The sequence below is a fragment of the Dermochelys coriacea genome, chromosome 5 (assembly GCF_009764565.3).
Source record: "Dermochelys coriacea isolate rDerCor1 chromosome 5, rDerCor1.pri.v4, whole genome shotgun sequence".
In the NCBI taxonomy this organism is placed as follows: domain Eukaryota; kingdom Metazoa; phylum Chordata; order Testudines; family Dermochelyidae; genus Dermochelys; species Dermochelys coriacea.
The window spans coordinates 113,905,848-113,926,851 of record NC_050072.1 but is presented as its reverse complement, the minus strand read 5'-3'; the positions used below and the strand labels follow the sequence as shown (position 1 = coordinate 113,926,851).

The 21,004-nt window shown below is 38.4% G+C and overlaps 1 protein-coding gene across 6 annotated transcripts in view; it reads left to right on the top strand.

The window, feature by feature from the left end:
• MLLT3 (MLLT3 super elongation complex subunit) overlaps positions 1 to 21,004 on the top strand; it is a 235,518-nt gene that overhangs the window by 201,502 nt on the left and 13,012 nt on the right. For all 6 annotated transcript variants that reach the window (XM_038403553.2, XM_038403556.2, XM_038403551.2 and 3 more), the window contains 5 exons: positions 3,647 to 3,725; positions 9,279 to 9,411; positions 13,918 to 14,017; positions 17,571 to 17,642; positions 19,062 to 19,133. In XM_038403553.2, the coding sequence (XP_038259481.1) occupies positions 3,647 to 3,725; positions 9,279 to 9,411; positions 13,918 to 14,017; positions 17,571 to 17,642; positions 19,062 to 19,133 (456 nt within the window). The remainder of the gene's footprint in view (positions 1 to 3,646; positions 3,726 to 9,278; positions 9,412 to 13,917; positions 14,018 to 17,570; positions 17,643 to 19,061; positions 19,134 to 21,004) is intronic.

Here is a 21,004-nt window from a genome sequence, read left to right as displayed (position 1 = left end):
CAGTTTCAAAACTCAGATTTTTTCAATCAGCTCTAATAATGGAGCCAGTGTCCCCTATGCATCAGTATGAGAGAAGTTGAGGGAGAGGGGGAAAGACTGGCTAAGTGTGTAATAAATCATATTGGGTCACTGCACTAATGAACTGCTTGGGTCCGAATCCTCATTAGCTTGTCTGCAGGAAGAGAAAACTAGTAAAACAGGAAAAGGACATATCAGGGAACCTGTCTGCCAGTACTGTCCTGAGCTTCTATTGTTGAAGGACATCCTTTAAGCTAATTTCAGACCCATTAAAAAAAAATCTATTTGGTGATTAGTAACCAGTGGATAAGAGCAGAGAGCCCAAGTGAATAAAGGCCATAAATACCAAAGTCCTTGGGATAACAGCCTGTAAAACTGTCAAAAAGCGTTGCTTAAGTGACAAAAGATAGCCCACTCGACGCGAATCCATATTCATGCATGGAAGACATATTTTCAGTTTCTTCTACAATGCAAACTTTTTCTGCAAATAATATTCTTTTTTATATTAAAAGCAACTCTTCTTCCTCGACCCTCTGGGATTTTTCAGAACCATTAAAGCTAACTTTTAGTTTCCAGAAGTTAATATTCAACATTTATGCTAATGTCTCTCTTTCATGGAATAAGTGACTAGAGAGGACAGATGAAGCAAAGAATGTTAATGAGCTCAAGGTGGCATTAAGAAACATTTAAAAGGAAAAGACAAGTGTGTGTTAAGACATCCTGTACTCAGTGACTTTTCCCTATTCCTACAGTTTAAGATTTCTCAAAACTATTTTATGTGGCATAATTTTGGTTATAGCAGAGTAATATTGTATCTCTTAACACAAGAAAAGTATTAAAGTGAATTTACAAACTACACATCGGTTTGTTCCTGAGGCCTGATCCTCTAGACACTTACTGATGGTAGTATTTGCTAATTGCCACTACAGTCAGTTCCATTAAAGTCAATTTGAACTGTTGGCAGTGGTAAGCATTATATCTTGTAGTGTTGGTAGCGTTAGCCTTTTACCTTAAGTAATCATTCGAGTGATGTTAGCCAAAAATGAAAACACTGAACTTTTAGCATCCTTAAACGCACCTAACAATATGTGACATATTTTTGCTAGGGTTTACAGATTTCAAAAATATTATAAATCAAATATTGGTACGTGACTGGGACCTGATTTAAAATGGAAGCTTAGAATTTGCAGTTGAGTCCATCTCAGTTAGTTTCTGTATGAAAATTATAGTAGCTGACAAAAATATACAACACACATGACAACCTGTTGAAACCAGTTGTCAGCAAGTAAATTTGTTGTCAAAAGCAGAAATTGACAGATAAAGGAAACCCTTAGAGTAACTTGTAAAGCCACTCTAGGCAAGAGGCTAAAATTTGTTTTGAAATTGTTGATATCTTTACCATTTGGATTGACCATTTTTGTTCCTTATTGATGTAGTCTTGGACCAAAATGTTTGGTTTGTATTGTTAAATCATACTGTGTAGTTAAAGACCTTCATTTTAATTTTTGAATGGCTTGCCAGGCATTTTTTAAAAAGGGAATATAGTATTTTAATGCCATTTTGTGACTGAGTGCTTCTTTCAGCAGTTCTTATTTTGGGGGGAGTGGGTGTGGGGCTGTATTTCTACAGGTCTGATTCTGTGAACACTTACCCATGCATGAGTAATTCTACTCATATGCATAGTCCCATTTAGTTCTTGAAGACTTCTGCACTGACTTAACTCACTCAAATAAAGTTTGTAAGTTTTTGGAGGATCAGGCCCAAAGTTTGTATTCCGATTGTTTAACTGAGAACTCTAGTTGTCATTCATTTGAGAGGAACAGATGTTACTTTTTTCCCCAAACATTATCAGAAAAAGAGAAATGTTCCGTTGCCCAAATAGGCATCTTTTTGATTGTGAGAAAAGGCGGTAAAAGGCTATAAATCTGCCTTCTCATTATGAGGGGCAACAATAGATTGATTTATGACAAAAAGGCAACTGTTGGGCTTATGTAAGCTGTATGCATAAAAATGCCAGTTTTTAGCTCTGAGCTTTAGAATGGCTAGATATTCTTGCCGTTATTTTTAACAAGGATTTAGTGCTATATTAATCAGAGGGGAAAGTATATAGCCAAAAAGAGTTGGAAGATTTCTCTGTTAACGCATCATAATGATGCAGTTGCATAAATCTTAAAGACTGGGGAGGTTTTGTTTTTTAATAATAGGATTTAAAATTCCATCCAAGTTATCATATTTTTAGTGGGGCATTTTTCTCTTCATGTTGTTGGAGGATTTTAGCCTCTCCTTTAGCTTTCTCTGTTGTCTTGTATTTGTTTCGGATGCTTGCTCGCTCTTATATTTTTAGGCATTGAGACAAGAAGCCCTAGAAAGTTGTGATAGGAGAGGTCAGGTCGGGGTGGTTGCAAAATGGTGGTAAACAGGCATGAAGACTCAATAGAAGACTTGTATACCATTATGGCAAAAAATGTATAGATTTTAATATGGATGAAACTGACCAGGTTCTACAGAAAATATTCTAAGCCATTTATAGAATTAATAGAAAATTATATACTCTCTATAGAATTCTGTTGCAAGGTCATAATTCTCTATTGAATGCTAAAAGTTGGTTTTAACAATCCTTTACAAAGGTGTTCTAATGAAATCTATACCGTTAGAAAAATTAAACCCTTTTAGTTCAACCCTTATTAAAGTCTGTAGAGTTTTTCCATAAGAGAAAAGTGTAGTGCTGAGGAGAAACCCAATGGGAGCAGAAAATATATTTTATTTCTATATAATATATCCTTTGGTGATGGTAAAAAAAAAAATTGTCCTAGGCTTTTTCTGTTTGTCATCTAGCCTGCTTTACTTGGATCCCTTCTGCCTCCTAGAGTCCTAGTTATGATTTACTAGGAAAACATTCACAAAAAGAAAAGGAATACTTGTGGCACCTTAGAGACTAACAAATTTATTAGAGCATAAGCTTTTATGAGCTACAGCTCACTTCATCGGATGCATTTGGTGGAAAAAACAGAGGGGAGATTGATATACACACACAGAGAACATGAAACAATGGGTTTATCATACACACTGTAAGGAGAGTGATCACTTAAGATAAGTTACATTTTTCCACCAAATGCATCCGATGAAGTGAGCTGTAGCTCACGAAAGCTTATGCTCTAATAAATTTGTTAGTCTCTAAGGTGCCACAAGTACTCCTTTTCTTTTTGCGAATACAGACTAACACGGCTGCTACTCTGAAACCTAGGAAAACATTGCAACTAAAGTTTGATAAGCCTGCATTATATCATTAGGTCTGTTGCATTATAAAGTCATTTAAGCCCATGTGTTGTATAACATCTCAAATTAGGGCATGAGTAGCTTATTGTATAGAGGTATTGGTTTTGTGAAACAAAGCTTTTGTGTATGACCTGTAACAGTGTGTATGTTTTGTATGCAGAGTAATTTGTACACCTTCTGGCTCTCTAACACCATGAAATGGTCAGGAAATAATTATTGTTGTGAATATCATCTGTTTAGTGGCATTTTTCCTTGCAGAGAAGTGCGTGAAACAGTAAACTGTGCTGTTTTGTTGTTGTTAAAGTTTGGAGCAAATGTATTTACTACTATGTGTTTGTGTTTTTTTTTTAAGTCTGAACAGCCTAGCCCTGCCAGTTCAAGCTCAAGTTCCAGCTCCAGTTTTACACCATCTCAGAACAGCAAACAACAAGGTACCAAACAAGGAAAAGAAATTGAGAAAAGTGTGCAATGAAGGGGCCAACCAGTAACATGACTGATGGAATCTCATTACCACTTTTCTGCTGTCTTTTTCACAGTCTGAAGTAGTGAATTAGCCTCTGTTCTGCTTCATCCTTTCTTCAAAGTATATGTGAACATGATTATAACATGTAAGAAACAGAAAAAAAATGTATATTTTCATTCAGAAGAGGATGGTTATTTATTTGTTACATAGCACCAAGAAACATACTAGATCCTTTACAGATGCTAGATCCTAAAGATCTTGCAGTCGTAATCTTGCAGAAGGATCAGTAGATTCTTATTCCTGCATGAAGCCCCACATGAGTTAATCGGACTTCATGTAGGGAATAAGGGTCTGTATTTGTGGATCCCTTTGAAGAATCATGAGACAAGATTCACCAATCCAATGAGTTGCTGAGCATTTCTGTCTACTCTTTGCTGCCCTTGCGCGCTCATGCACACACACAGTGAATTTATTAAGAGTTGGATAGCACTTAGCACCTCAAGGGGTTAGGCCCTTAAACTTCCCAAATGAGAAATTTACTTTTAAAAATAATCTGACATGGAGAACATTATTGTTAGTCTTTAAGGACACATTTAGATTTTTCTGGCTAATAATTTTGGCTCCCTCAGAACCCAGTAAAGAAATGTAAGTTTCTGCCAGGAGAGCCTGCCAAACCAGTTTTTATATAAATCAATTGAGATTCAGAAGAGCTATTAAACCACTTAGTTCCTGTTTGGCTTTTTTCCTTGACTTTGTCAAATTGTACAACTGATATGTTCTTGATCAGCTTGGCTTTTTTTTAAAGCAGGAAGCTTTTGACTGATTAAAATTGAATTTGTTTCAGTGTGTGCATTTATATTTCTCAGACTTATTTTTTTTCTTTAAAATGGAATAGATTAGTACCCCAGAAAGAGGATTCTTTTTAAAAAGCAAATCTAAACAGAATGCATGTCTGTCAGAGTTTTATGAAGGTGACCATTACGGATTGGCTCTGTGTTTGGACAGCAATGTTTCCAGTGTGTTATAACTATCTTTAGACCACGAAAGCAAGGGGGAAAATAGGCTGTTGTTGCATCCCCAGCGTCAGGCACTTGGCTTGTAACTAAGGCTGTGCAAAACCTTTTATGCTGAATCCCACTGGTATTCGCAGAAACCTCAGGGGTGATATATGTGGGCTGCCCCATTACCCCCACCAAGAGCCCTGGACATTTTCCTTACCTCTTTGGTGTCTTTTCAAGGAGGGAACCTGGTGGTCTATCACTTTCCTCTCCTCCTAACACCTTTAGGAGGGCGCAGTTTGGCCCCTTCCACCTCGTGAGCGGTACGTGGGACATTGCACAGATTTTCCAATTCTGAACCTTTTGCAGAATAAGTGGCAGCCCTTCTTTTTTCCCTCCCACCACCAACACTGCTAGCTGTGTGGTCACAGCAGTAAGTGCCAATATATGCTCCTCTGTTCTGGGAATTTCCTGTTAATGAATGCATCTTCCAGCCCGCTATTGTGTAAGTGTCTGTGTATTGGGGATGGAGGATGGGGTATGGTGTGTCAGTCTGTCTTGTGCCTCTGGAGATGCAAAAGGTGGATATATGTCTGTGTGTCTGCTGTGGGAGGGCTTTCTACATAGGAGAGAGGAATAAGCTGCCCTGTGAAGGGCCAAAGAGAGGGCCATCTAATTTCCCCCAGAAGACATCCGGAGGAGTAGCGGATAAGATGCCCCTATGCTGCGCATACTTGGGTACATATAGTTGCATGTACAGAGAAGACGACACTTAAAGGTAAAGGGGTAGCTTGGGCTTGTTACAGAAGCAGACTGTGTGGGGCAGGTGAGGACAACTCACTGGTTTAATTTTTTACTTCAGTTTGGGTTCAAACTAACACAAAACTCTGAGAAGGACTGGTGAGGCCAAATAGGGTCAAAGGAGGGGCAAGATGTTTAGAGTGGCCTACTGTCCTCTGCCAAAATAAGAGATAATTATGGTACCTCCAGGCATTTTAACTGGTAAATGTTGGTTTTTAATGCTGCCCTGTGTGTGATTAAATATTTGTACGTTATATTGTTAAATTTGAATACAATATATTTAACCTATTGTTACCCCTTTTGTTTTTGTTCTTTCTCTTTGTTCCTTTCCTCCTCCTTATAGACTCTAAGGTCAGAAGGGACCATTGTGATAACCTAGTCAGACCTCCTGCACACTGTATGCCACAGAACCTCACCCACCCACTCCTGAAATAGACCCCTAACCTCTAGCTGAGTTACTAAAGTCCTCAAATCATGATTTAGAGACTTCAAGTTGCAGAAAATTCACCATTTACACTAGTTTAAACCTGCAAGTAACCTGTGCCCCATGCTACAAAGGTGGGTGAACAACCCCAAGGGTGTCTGCTAATCTAACCGGGGGGAAATTCCTTTCCGACCCCAACTATGGTGATCAGTTAGACCCTGAGCATGTGGGCAAGACCCACCAGGCAGAAAGAATTCTCTGTAGTAACTCAGAGCCCTTCCTATTTAGTATCCCGTCTCCAGCCACTGGGAATTTTTGCTACTGGCCGTCACTGATGGGACATATGCCATCATTCCATCCCCTCCATAAACTTATTGAGCTCAGTCTTGAAGCCAGTTAGATTTTTGCCCCCACTGCTCCCCTTGGAAGGCTATTCCAGAACTTCACTCCTCTAATGGTTAGAAACCTTTGCCTAATTTCAAGCCTAAACTTGTTGATGACCAATTTATATCCATTTGTTCTTGTGTTCACATTGTCACTTAACTTAAACACCTCCTCTCTCTCTCTCTGGTATTTATCTCTTTGGTGTATTTATAGAGAGAAATCATATCTCCTCTCAGCCTTCTTTTGGTTAAGCTAAACAAGCCAAGCTCTTTTAGACTCCTCTCATAAAGTAGGTTTTCCATTCCTCGGATCATCTTAGTAGCTCTTCTCTGCACCTGTTCCAGTTTGAATTAATTTTTCTTAAACATGGGAGACCAGAAGTATAGACAGTATTCCAGATGAGGTCTCACCAGTGCCTTGTATAATGGTACTAACACTTCCTTGTCTCTACCAGAAATACCTAACCTGATGTATCCTGGGACTGCATTAGCCTTTTTTATAACTGCATGACATTGACCGCTCATAGTCGTCCTATGATCAACCAATACACCCAGGTCTCTCTCCTCTTCTGTGGCTTCCAACTGATAAGTCCCCAGCTTATAACAAAAACTCTTGCTGTTAGTCCCTAAGTGCATAATCTTGTATTTTGCACTATTACATTTCATCCCATTTCTATTACTCCAGTTTACAAGGTCACCTTGAGATCTTCTTGTATGATATTCTGGTCCTCCTTCATATTGGCAATATCTCCCAACTTTGTGTCATCCACAAATTTTATTAGAGCACACTTTTTGTGCCAAGGTTAGTAATTAAAATGTTAAATAAGTTTGATCCCAAGACCAGTCCCTGAGGAACTCCACTAGTAACCTCCCTCCAGACTGACGGTTACCCTTTCAGTCTGACCCATCGTTGTCTCCCCTTTAACCGGTTCCTTATCCGCCTTTCAACAGCTTTCATCCTATGTCTGTCTGTTTTTGCTTTGTTTTTGAATGTTGATACTTCCTTTTTTTCTATTTTCCTCTACCACTTATCCAGTCTTTTGTTCAGTTTCTTTTGTTTTATTGTCTTCCTCCTCCGCCTTAATCTCTCCTTCCTTATTTCTATCTCTCTTCAAATGCAGCCTCTTTCTTATAATTTCTCCTTAGTTCCCTTCTTTCAGTCATTCTCTTCTGCTGTCCTGTCCCTCTGCCATTCATTCCCCATGCAGAGCAATAGGCATGAAGGCAGTTGGCCAGAAGGAATCTCTTCTGGCAAACCGGAAGTGATCAGTCTGTTTCCTGTACCATAGTGGTGCTGCAGGTGACCTTCTTCCCTGGCAAGGAATTCACCACTATCCTCCGCATACACTTATTAGAAGCGAAGGATGGGAGTCCTCTTCTGGCCTGTGCAGTGTCTCAGCCGGCAGTCTGTTGCTGTTAGAATTGCCTGTCCTTTGGTCTGTGCCCATGTCTCATGCACGAGGCATATGCCTATCAGCCCCATGTTATGGGCTTGGCTCCAAGCAGACCTCAGGGTATGCAAATACAGAACAGAACCCACTGAATTCAATTTGCCCAAACCATGCCAACCTAAACAAATGTTGTACAGCCTTACTTGTAAACCATTTTAAATGTAGGTCTTAAAACCAGTAAGCACTGTTAATGCTGTACAAAGACACTCTGGGTAGCTTTGCTGAGATCCCTGTCAGAATTGAAATAATTTACATCACAGTCCCCTACTTAGGGGAAGTATAGTCTCATTGTTAAACCATGGTCCCAAAACTGTGAGTGAACTTTACCTACGTTACAAGAATATTGTGAGCCTTAATTTATTAATGATAGCAAAGTACTTTGAGATTCTTGTGTTGAAGACACCATAAAAATGTAATAATAATAAACTATTGCCAGTATAGAAATATAATAATAAACTACTGCCACCACTATTCCTGCCATTCCTGGATGCCCTCTATGGTCTCGAATATGTGTGATCTAGAATCAAACTCTCTGTGGTTTGATTCACTTCCTTCAGCCTCCCAAGCTGACCCTTACCCATGCTCCTTTTAAGCAGCTGTCCTCTTTCATATTTCGCACATGTGTTAAACATGCAGCTTTGCATAACCACCTTTTATAACAAAATAAATAAAAGGTACAATGAAAGAACTAAATCCTAAATTAATTTTTATAGAGTCTTAGGGAGAACTAGACTGAGCACCTCAAATTAATTCAAGAGAAAAGATAGGCCAGTGTTGCATGGGATTGACATGCTTCTTACAGATGAATGCTAGCAAAGTGCTTGCTTGACCTGAAATTGACCTTGAAATAAAAGGAACAGCTTTATCTAAATAGATCAAAAACAGGCAGACAAAGACTGCCTTGGCCAGAACAAGTTACAATCAGAATGCTTTATTAAACTCTGCTTTTCAATACGTGGATTAACCTAACAAATGTACTATTACCAATATGTCTCTGTAGAACTTTATTGGTAGAGAATAACATTTGAGAAAGAGGGAAGGGAGGAGGCTAGCAGCTTATAAGTATCTCATTTATAATAATAAAAATAGAACACTCAAGTTTTCTTAAATTAAAATATGCAGTGGGGAATATTTGGTGTGAAAATATTTTGCTTCAGCTACATTCCAGGGCGCCAGTCTGTAAACACTTAGACACATGGGTCACTTTACTATTATGAGTAAGCCCATTGAAGTCAACAGGAGTGCTTGCGTGAGTAAATGATTCATGTGCAAGTGTTTGCAGCATAAGCCTCTAGTGCATTACTTCATTTGTTTAATGCTTAAAAGTTTTCCCCCACCTCTAACACTTTGGATTTTTTTTTCCTTTGTAAAACTGCATAATAGGCTGATGTGTTTGGAACATTGCAAAGTGAATTTGAATTCCAATTGTTGATTTGTGTCTGTTTTGTCATTTCTGTTGGTCAGGTCCCTTGAGGTCTATAATGAAAGATCTGCATTCTGATGATAATGAAGATGAATCAGATGAAGCAGATGAGAATGAGAATGACTCTGAAATGGAGAGACCTGTGAATACTCGTGGAGGAAGTAGAGGTCGCAAGTGAGTATCTTGTAACTGCAAACAATTTTAAGCCTGAGGTAGTATGATAGCAGTAGTTATAACAGATTAATTTTTTTTAAAGCTGAATAGCTTAAGCTCAATAAACAGAGAGGCAATTTATTCAATTTCTACAAAAAGCATGCATAGGCAGTGCCACTTTTAAACTATCAAATCAGATGCTTCCAGATGTGAGCTGCTTCTACACAAAACCATTAGGTCAGTTTGCCCCTGATTCTCCTCTAACTTTCACTGGCTTTATACTCTTGTGACTCTGTTAGGTAGTTTTTGATTCACCTTGGTGTAAGTGAGAGCAGAATCAGGTCCTTCATGTGCAAGGTGTTCTGTACCCCAAGTACAAGTTAACCCACAAATCTTGTGATTGACATTTATTAAGCTGTCAGAGTTCATTGTTTTAGAGGGAATTATCTAAGCAATTTACACAGTTTCCAGTGCATGCAGGATGTATTGCAAGCCCTAGTCCCAAAAATGATGAGGTTTCTGGCCTGATTTTTTATTATCTGTTCTGCATCCCGACTGTGACTTCAGTATGACACAACAAATGAGAAATTCATCATACATTTTAAAGTTGTTGCCATATGTCATTGAAAATCATGTACAAGGTGGAACAGGGGCTCTCAAACTTTTTCATAGTGGGTAGATAACTCATCTTAAAGAGGTTCTTGTGAACTTCTTGTCCTATCCTTCATGATCACATAACACCTGAGTATCAATTTGAGCAATTGCTTACGTGGAAGAGTAATATTAGGAAAGTATTAAATGTATTTTAGCTGTCTCTCTAATGCAGTTTATCATCTGGAATCAAGGAGAAAAGCAGGCCCTATGAACAGCCACCATTCTACAGATATCATTTTGAGAACCTCTGAGTTGGAAGATTATTGTTAAATATACTTTATAAGACACTTTTTGTCCCATCTGTCTCTAGCTGTAGAGGGTTTCTTTGTTTGTTTGTTTTGGGGGTGTTAGTGTTTCTAAATAAAACTTTGCAAAACTTAAGACAAATAGAAATGTTTCTCAGTTTTTTTAAAACTAAGTTGATAACTTTTTTAAAAAACAAGTAAACATTCCCCTCCATGCAGTGTTTACAGCCTAGACTTTGCAGCATTGTGCATGAGCATAAGAAACAGAAGGTAAAGTTGATCATTTAGCCCTGGTCTCTCCATGATAGTGAACTATTAAATCGTAACCCTGTTATGCATGGAGAGAGATTTTTTTAAGACATTTGTAATGACTTAAAAAAATCTAGTAGATACGATTTTTCTCTTCTTCCAAATCCTATATGTTTCTACTCATGATAATAAGAGAGCCTAGCTTTATGGTGAAGAGATTTAAAAAGACAGTTTTTTTTTTTAAACCTGAAATGTTGAAACGTCTCAAATAGTTTTTTTTTTTTTCTATAAAACATGGCATATGCAAATAATGCAATGATGTGGCGTATAGCTTTTGTTGACAATTTACTTTTACCCAGAACTTCATTGAAAAAACCCCAAAACTTTTATTCTGTTTGTTTAAACTAGAAAATGGCTTATTGTTTTTGATGTTTAAATAAAACAAAATAGGTTTCCTCTTCTGGGATTTAAAGAGGGACAACAGTTGAGTAATAGTTAAACACATCTGTCCTCCTTCCCCCGAAACTCCTCCCATTTGGGTCTTTGGGAGAGGCTTTGGGAGAAATTGTGTTTCAATTTGCCAGCCACAGGAACAGGGCAGAAGTCCAAGGAGAGCCATCCATCAGGCTCTAGTGGGCTTCCCTTTCTTATTGGTTGGGCAGTCATTGGCTGCCTGGTCTCCCCTAATCAGCAGGGGTGGGGCAGTCTCCTTGCTGAATTTTCTATTCTTTCCAATTGTCACTCTTCTAAGTAATCAGAGTACTTTCTGATAACCAATAGAACAGTCAGTTGGCAGCCTCAGATTCTCTCCTCAGTCAGCAAAGAAAAGATACGTGGGTTTAAAGGTGGGAGGAAGAACCTCCATCAACAACCTCCCCAACTCACTTGTTGGTGACTAAGATGGCTTTTCACAGGGCCAACATCTGCATCAATACAGGATCAGACTGAAGAGGGTTTTGGGGATCCAGCCCCAAGTCTGCATTCGTTGTTGTTAGTGAATTGCAGAAATGAGTCTTCCAAACTGCTACTCCTGGGGGCATTCTGTGCCAAAAAATGAAAAAATTCTGCACACAATATTTTAAAATTCAGCAAATTTTATTTGTTAAAATAACACTACATAATCACAGCCAGTTTCAATTATTTTGATAATTTATTTCAAAATACTTGTCAGCAAGTATGTCTGTAATAATACAGAACACACAAAAATTCCCCCAGGAGTAGAGTTAAAGAAACCCCTATGACAACCCAGTTCCTGTTTCTCTGCCCCCTTCCCCCCCGAGCCCAGCTGGGGGACCAGACACCCACACCCCCCCCACCAGAGCTCACCTGTGGGGGGCCCCCCAGCCGAAACACCCGAATCCCTTCCTCCCCAGAGTCCAACCTTGGGGCTCCCACAGCACAGATACCTGCATCCTTTCTCCCCTCCAGAGCTCAGCTGTGGGGTCCCCCCAGCCCAGACAGCCATCCCCCTCCCCTGCAGAGCCAAGGAATCCAGAGTGAGAAACAGCCTGATGCTCGGTCCCAGTCTTGCACCGAGTTTCCTGCGCTGCCCTCTCCTTCCCTCAGCACATGCTAGAACTGCATCTGCCAGGATGCAGGGGCCCTCTAGGCCCTCCCCGCCACTTCCCCAGCAGTGTCTTCTATGTGTAAGCTGGCTCTGCGGAGTCCAGTGACCCCTAGTGGTAGCTAGCAGCACTGTGGGCCATTTCCGTGGGGGAAAGGAAATTCTGTGTGTGCACAATGTTAATTTCTGCAAAATTCTGCATTGCGCAGGGGTGCAGAATTCCCCCTGGAGTAAACTGCAAAGGAAGCCCATAGATTATTAGTGGGGTATAACTTAATAAGGCAGCTGAAAATTAATAAAATTGAATGTATGCAAAATTCAAATGGTCAGCAGTGATAGTGTATAGAAAATAAAAGGAGTACTTGTGGCACCTTAGAGACTAACAAATTTATTAGAGCATAAGCTTTATGCATCCGATGAAGTGAGCTGTAGCTCACGAAAGCTTATGCTCTAATAAATTTGTTAGTCTCTAAGGTGCCACAAGTACTCCTTTTCTTTTTGCGAATACAGACTAACACGGCTGCTACTCTGAAACCTGTATAGAAAATGAACTACAGTAGAACCTCAGAGTTACAAACATATAGGGAATAGAGGTTGTTTGTAACTCTGAAATGTTTGTAACTCTGAACAAAACATTATGGTTGTTCTTTCAAAAGTTTACAGCTGAACATTGACTTAATACAGCTTTGATACTGCACTATGCAGAAGACAAATGCTGCTTTCTATATATTATTAGTAGTTTATGTTTAACACAGTACTGTATTTGCCTCTTTTTCCCCATCTCTGCTGCTGCCTAATTGCATACTTCTGGTTCCAAATGAGGTGTGTGGCTGACTGGTCAGTTCATAACTCTGAGGTTCTACTGTATTCCTCTTACGTGCAACTTTTTCCCTCGAAATGTCCAATTTCAATCCATCTGTCTCTTAGAGCAAAAACCATCTGTCTTTACAATGCTTACAGTTTGTAGGTTAATAGGAAACGGACCTTTGCAGGGTTATTGCACGGTAATTCATAGAACCTCATTCCTCTTGCTTTTGAGTCTTATGACTTCGGGGTATAGGATAAAAGGATACAGATAGGATCCCAACAAAGATCGTGATTGTGTTGGTAGCTGCCATGTTTGTGATGCATTAGACCAGTAAGTTCTGATAAATGACATTGAGAAAGAAAAAGCTCCTAAGAATCTTCAAACTCCCACAGTGTCAGTGTATGTTACTGTGTGTTATGCAGAACATTGGAGTGGAAAAAGTGCTTTGTCAATCAGAAAAAAGAATGTAATAAAATTATTTTCTGATGAAATTATTATCTTAATGAACTTTTAGTGAAGCACTTATAGAAGCAGGAAGTATGCAAGCTTGGAAGATTATGGAAGGAAGAAAGAGTAGCTGTGGTGAATTCACATTTTATTCTTTAAAATGTTTTAAGAATCTGTTCTTCCTGCCCACAATTTCCTGGGGGTTCTGCAGTTGGGACACCTGCCTCATTGAGATTCTGTTTACTAGTGACACTATTAACTAAACAATGTAGCACTTCAGTCATCGAGGTGAAGGATCTATGTGAGCGCAGCTATTCCAGTTCTCCATAGTACACAGTTCTTATTCCACTGGAAGGCTTCAAAGCAGCAGCAGGGTGACTTCTGCTTGGGTGCCTGCCCTTTACTGACAGCACAGCTGCACTTTCAAAATTCCAGTAACTAACAACAGCTTGTGTAGCAAAGAACATTCTCAGTGTTCCACCTACAAGTGTGATCTAGGAGTGGCAGTGTGTTCAGCCTTTGTTTTTATATCTGATTTCTGTGGCTCTCTTTTTCCTCAGGGTTAGTCTAAGTGACGGTAGTGACAGTGACAGCAGTTCAGCTTCCTCACCGCTACATCATGAACCTCCACCACCTTTATTAAAAACCACCAACAATCAGGTACAGTGAGGTTCCCTACATACAAGAGTGGTGTATCTGCACTAACAGCTTTGGAGCTAGCCCTGTGCCCTTGATTGCTTTAATTTTCAGACTAAGTAAATAATTTTCTTTTACCCTGAGCTTGAATATATTTGGCTGAACAAATATTCTCTGTAAAGCAGATGAGCAATGTGTTTGGCAGTATTCTGAGGAAGACAACACTTTTGTATATATTAAGTCATACTGTTGTAAAAGGTAAACTTGTTATGACCTGGCTGTACAGTAGCAGTCCTCATCTCTTGGTGTTACTTTGGTTCACATGTAATCAGGATTTTTTTTCCATTTCGTCTTCATCTCAAAGTTGTAATCAACCATAATCAATCATATTAGATAAAGCATTTTGTTATATTTATAGTAAATAATGCTTAGCACTGTCAAAATAGTAGCTAGTCTTTGTAGCACTGTTGAGATAGGTAAGTAGCGTTGTCCCATCTGGCAGCTGTAGAAACTGAAAGGAAGTTAACTGACCCAAATCTACACAATGAGTCAGTAGCAAACAAAGGTTAGAACTCAGGAGGTCCTCAAACCTAATCTGTTAGATCATAGCATCTTTTTAAATTAATGGAGTTTTTATAACACATATGCATACTACAATGTATGCATTTGCTATTACCTTTAAAGCAATTGACATTCACAATGTATAAAGATGTATAACTAAAGTCATTTATATACTTGTGTTTGGTGACAAAACAGAACATAAATCTACCGCAGACGAAACTTGGTCACACTCTAAACTCTCATATAGCCAGGCTAAGTTAAATGAGAATAAGTACATGTTATTACAATGTGGATAAAATGGATCCACGGTTTTAATTAAAAAATTTAATAAAAAATTTAATAAAAAAAAATTTAACTTGTGTGTTACAGATGAGCCTAGACAGCACTTCCTTCAGGAAAATGAATTCTCTTTCCTGAAATAAATAAAACGCCGTCCATTCCTTTTCCAATAACACATAAATGTATCGATGCTAACAGCAATATGTGAATAATTTGTTTATATCAATTAGATTAGGATATGCTGCAGAAAAGGAGACATGCTCTGTGTTTAGCAGGAGTACCTGTAATAACAATAAAGAAGTCCATGTTATTTTACAGTCGGTAAGCATTAATAGGAGCAATCAAAAATTCTCTAAATATTTTAAAATTGATTTCTACATGAACTCAGGAGAGAGATCACTTTTACAAACATACATAAATTGACATTTCAATTTCCTTTCAGCTATCACTTAATTCTGGGCAATCTTCCTTTGGAGACTGGAGTGCAAGAAAAATGAATAATCTTTTCATAGGGATAACCAAAGCTGGTTGCTTTTTGAAAATCTCACCTGGTTTTTGCAGGGAAATAATAACTGTATCTTTCTCTCTCACTAGGCACAATGCATTTGGCCACTGTCTCTCATGCCATGCCTGTCTACTCCAATGAGCACCATAAACTCCCATGTGCTCATTTGGTTTCTCCAAACAGCATAGAGTATTTAAAGAGATACCAGTTGGAAGTGAACAGCTCACTATCTTAAAGCATTCACACACTGTTTTAATAGATGAGGTAGAAAGTATACTTTGGGGAATGGTCAGGCCTACCTGTACTAGAATTCCAATTGTGTTAGTCAGAACCATATTTAAACATGGTTCTTGCCAGCAAGGTACTGCCATGATCTTCCTGACTGGTATAAACAGGTCTGTATTACAAAATAGGTTCACACTACAGAACCATACTGTTACAGATTAGGGAAAACACTACCCTCTACAGATTAGTAACTGAAGGAATCAGTTTCAGGCAGGTTTGAGCATTACAAATACTGAGTTAATATGAGCCTTTGTATAAGCGTTCTCTAACCTGTATAGTGACACATCTCATCCAAACTAGGGTGCTTCGGTTATTGGAGAGAATGACCTACGGCATGTGGGGAAGCTACTGGATTTCAATAGCCACATTTGGCAGATTATAAGTGAGCAACTCCTTCAAGCTTTATCTGTGTCCCAGGCTAGTGAAATCATATGAAAACCATTTCTGATGTTAGGGCTACCATGTATCAAAATTTCATCACTCCTAGGTAAACTGAGAAAAGCTTTTTCCCATTAAAAATAAACAAATATAAGAAAAACAAAGAAATACCTGAAAAGCCTGGCATTTTGCCCAGAAGCATTCACATTTTGTCAAGACAAGATTTATCTTCCTCCACCCCAAACTGCAATAGCCTGGAGTTTGTTAAATCTAAGAATTTTTTCAGGTGAGCTTGATGTGTTGCAATTCTGGGCACGTACCACCCTTTGTAAAATAAACAGTTAGTTAGGATAAAACAGACATATAGTCTTCTTGTCTGTGTTGGAAAGTAGCTGCATACTTCTCTCTCTCTTTTTCTCTCTATCGCTCTCTCATTTATAAGGTGGCAATCACCCAAGGTAACACCCTAGGTGCGATCTGTGGGGACTACGGAAGTTGGGGGAGATACCAGGAGTTGGTGGGAACTGATGAAAGGCCCAAGTTGGGGCATAAGGGTATCAAAAAATCTTCATTTTTAACAAGCCCTGACTGAGTAATTTTCATTTTGAAGTTGGTGTTGTGTTATGATAATCCAGCACGTTGTTAGGGGAAACTGTGCTACTGGAGAGAGATTCTTTGTGATGAGGTGTAAAACAGAAATCATTTGTGACCGTTAAACAGCCCATGACACTTTTCACAGCAACTGGCCACACTCCAAACTGGGTAATAACATTCTGATTACGTAAACTCAGTTTCAAATGGAAAAAAATCCCATTCCTCACATCTGTCCTAAAACTGTCATATAGTAGCATTGTGTACTCTTGACTATTTGACACATCCTTTACCTAGAGGTGACTAAATTTCAGCATTTGATGAAGAGACACAGGTACATAATATAACTCTGTAGGCCCAAGTTTGTAAAGTAGCTTGTAATCATACTGGATGAAAGGTGCTATGTAAATGCATGATCATTATCTTTGAATAAACACTCTTTTTGCACAATTGCAGGTCGTCCAAACACTAGATTAGCTACATTTCAAAAACTGTATCCTTCAGAAAAGGCAGACAACAATAAAGATAATAAGAAAACATATTGATCATACTGTACATTAAATGCATGTAGCCTTTACCAAGGAGGTAGAGTTTGCCTCAGCACTATGCATATATTCAAAAATTTAGACCTCTTAACCTGCCAAGATTCAAATGAAGACCATACCAAATACAGTCCAGGAAGCTTTAAAATGATATAGAATCAATTTATTTAGTATCAGTATTACTCTTATAACCATCTCTTCATGATTCAGCATTTTGTGATGCAAGTTACTTCTAAAAAAAGAAGATTGAGTAGCTTTGTTAGGTCAAAGATTGTGAAGGGTTATTTGCAAGGTTTGGTTGTGGTTTCCTGCAGATATTTTTATATTCTTTGTGTTTTTATGTAACAGCATTTTTAAAATGTTTTCTTAATTTTTTAAAATTCATACAGCCCAAAGATGCACTTAATACTTAGAGCATTTTCTGTTTCTTTTCCAGATTCTAGAAGTGAAAAGTCCAATAAAGCAAAGTAAATCTGATAAACAAATAAAGAATGGTGATTGTGATAAGGTAAATATGAGTGTGATGGCAATAAAGTATTTAGAAAACCACATTAAATTATTATATTTTCTCTTCTACATCCCTTTTACAGTATTATTTTTGTTACAAAACAGAAAACTCACTGGTTAGTATATCTCTGCTCTAAGTGTTTCTTAAATACAGCAGTGTGCTTTTCTCTTTTTCTCTTTGCAAGCATTGTCCCCTCAAATTTAGCTGGGTGGGGATCTACCACCTATTGTTTGTTTTATGTATATAGCGCCACAAATATGCATAGTGCTTTATAGGACAAATAAAAGACAGTTCCCACACTAAAGAACTTACAATATAAGTCTCAGGCAATCAAGAGAAATATTTTACAGAATCCTTTCCAAGGGCTGATGTTCACTGGGAAATGAGAGTGTGATATAACACATTAACTAGCATTACGCTAAGCATACATTAGCACTCAGCATGCAGAGGGATTATCGTGCTTAATTTTGTCAGCTGGCCATGGTTAAGTGCGTTCTAACATGGGTTTTAATGTTGTGTTAGTTAACATAGCGTAATCTCCCAGTGTATGCCCCAAAATGGTTTAGAATTTACGAGTAGTAACCTCATTGTGCTACCACGAGTCTGAGACTCCTAATTTGGTTTCCCAATCCCAGATTGTCTATGACCTAGAACGTAGCACTGCTTTGTTAGACCAGCAGTTCTAAATCTTTTCCATCCATGATCATGTGTTACAATGGAAAAAAAAAAAAAAAGTAACCATGAAAAGAGGTATGATTATGACCCTTTGCTCCCTTCCCCTCAGACCAGTTTTCAACTCCCTTGGAAGCTGTGACCTCCAGGTTTGGTACCCGTGTGTTACTTCATAAATGCTAGGGGGCAGCCATAGATGAGAAGAGATGTAGATAAGTTTTATTGTGGTAGGGAGTGGAAGGATTTGCCCTTGGTGTGAATTAGTGTTTAAGTTCCAAGAGGGTCGGGGGAGGGGATTGATCCCCTCTGAATAACCAGCTCACTTTTTCTTACATACGCCTTCATGCATCTTAAAACCTCCTGCCCATTATTCAACTTGCTCTTCAGGATTCAGTGGCTCATCAATTTCAAAAATGGCCCTCGGTGATAGAATGCAAACTTCTGTCATACTGGAGAACAAACAGGATTTTGTGAAATTCTTTTAAATATCCGATATAGCAAAATTACTTCAAAGGCCCCTTAAAGTTTTTCAGTATTATGAAGTAAAAAGGTTTAACTGGTGGTTGCTTGGATCACATACTGATTAGTTGGTTGGAGTTAAATGTTTAGTTCCCTTGCCAAACCAAAGAGAACAAGTCAAATGAGAATACAAATGCTGTTGTAAATACTCTGTACTAAATCTGGAGTTTGTGGAAATACATAACTATTCCTTAACAGGTTCTTTGTTGGGGGGGGGATTGTTTTCAGGCATATCTCGATGAACTAGTAGAGCTCCACAGAAGATTAATGACATTGAGGGAAAGGCATGTACTGCAACAGGTGAGGAGAGCTCTTGTGCAGTATCAGAGTGCTCAGCAAAGTCAAGAAGCCAAATCTGTTCTTCCTCTTTTAACCTAAAGCTTTATAATCTGACTTCATAGCTCTCGGGCCTGAGACTGCATAATATATTGCCTATTAAGAAAGTACGACCTAAAGAACTATATCACACACATTTTTTTATTCCATTGCCACATATGAGCACACTTTTGAGTTAGAATCGATCCCCTTGAGTTTTCCAGATTTATTGAGAGATATAAAAATGGTGCTTATTTGAGCTAAATGTTGTCACTAATTTACAATATTGATCAGTACATTTCTCAAGCTGCTGATTCTTGAAAATTGGACACAGGCTAATAAAATATGATCTGTGGGAGGGCAAAATGAATAGAAATATTGCACAATTGGGCAAGAATCCTGTTTTTTGGAAAACCATGACAAAATCCTTGGTGAAAAGCAATTAAATACAGTTTCTAAGAGTAATCATGAAAACAAATGTCACTTTATGGTAAAACACAGTATATTCATTACTTAATCTTCCTCAGTCGTGGGAGACAATTGATTACTTTGGTGTAAACTAGTTGGTCAGAACTAAAAAAGCTTCAAATACTCTGATGGCATTATATAGTGGTAAGAAATGACTTACATTATATTCTCTCTGCATTCAGTGATCTCGGCATTGTCAGGTACTGTTGGATTACAAATGGGTAGAGATGAAATAATTCACATTATTAACAAAGCAGAAGTAATTGTAGTACAGATGGCTTTATTATGTTTACAGCAATTAGATACCACAGTGATAGGCACTTTATTGAGATTTTTACCACTTCCAGTTGATTGCAATCACTCAGTAAATTTCTCAACACTTGCATAAGTACATATAATAACAAAATACTTTACAGACCTTCAGCGTTAATCCATGAGTGCATATTTGCTCACACATTCTTTTGTGACTGATCATCAGAAAGTAGTGCAAGTTCAGTATAACATAGAAGATCTCAGATTTGGATATTTCTAGTTAAACAGGACCCCGGCTGACTGTGTCAAATTTAATCTCTAAGTATATTCTTGTCCAAGTTTAGTATGTCTTTAACATATTGTTGTTTCCAATCACACTTTGCCGCTAGCATTCATTTGCTCTTCGTTGCCAGTAGAAGAATCGTCTCTCACCAAGCAAAATGGTGGGAAAGACTAACTCCAGAAGGGCTTGCATAACTCATCACAGCATAGGACCTAGGGGGCTGGAAGTGGCAAGTGAAAAATTTTTTAAACCATCTTTAAAACTGTCAACACAAACAGGAGATGGAGGTGAAAGTGAGCCAAAAAATAAATAGGGAAATGGTAGGATAATCTAAGTTGTGTCAGTAATTTTACTGTTTCTCTTCTTGGCCTAATGGTGTTGAAGTTTCTTATGGAGGTGAGTTTTCTGTCATTGGTGGAAAGATGGTGGTTTAAGTCATGGAAGCACCTTTTGTGTCTGATATTGGAGCATCACTGGTGTTGGAGAGGTTACTTGCTTTGATTCCTCACTCCCTTGTTAGAGAACTAGGATGGGGACCCTCTGAAGAGTGACTGAATTTAAATGGGGATCCTCAACTTCCCATTCTGACTACGACGAGTAAAGAAATGTAAAAACAAAACTCCATGAATTATAAACTGACTTCAAGATTGTCCAGGGCAAATGTTGTTTTATACGAATTGAGTTTCTCAGAGGATTGAAAGCACTCATTCTTTGATCTTTGTTTCATAATGCATGTGAAGAGTGTGATTATGATACCATAATGCATGTCTAAACCTGGCTTAGTGACTGATGAACTCCTGTTATAAAAGTTAGGTTTATTAAGGACCAATACTATCCAGCACCTTGTGAGATC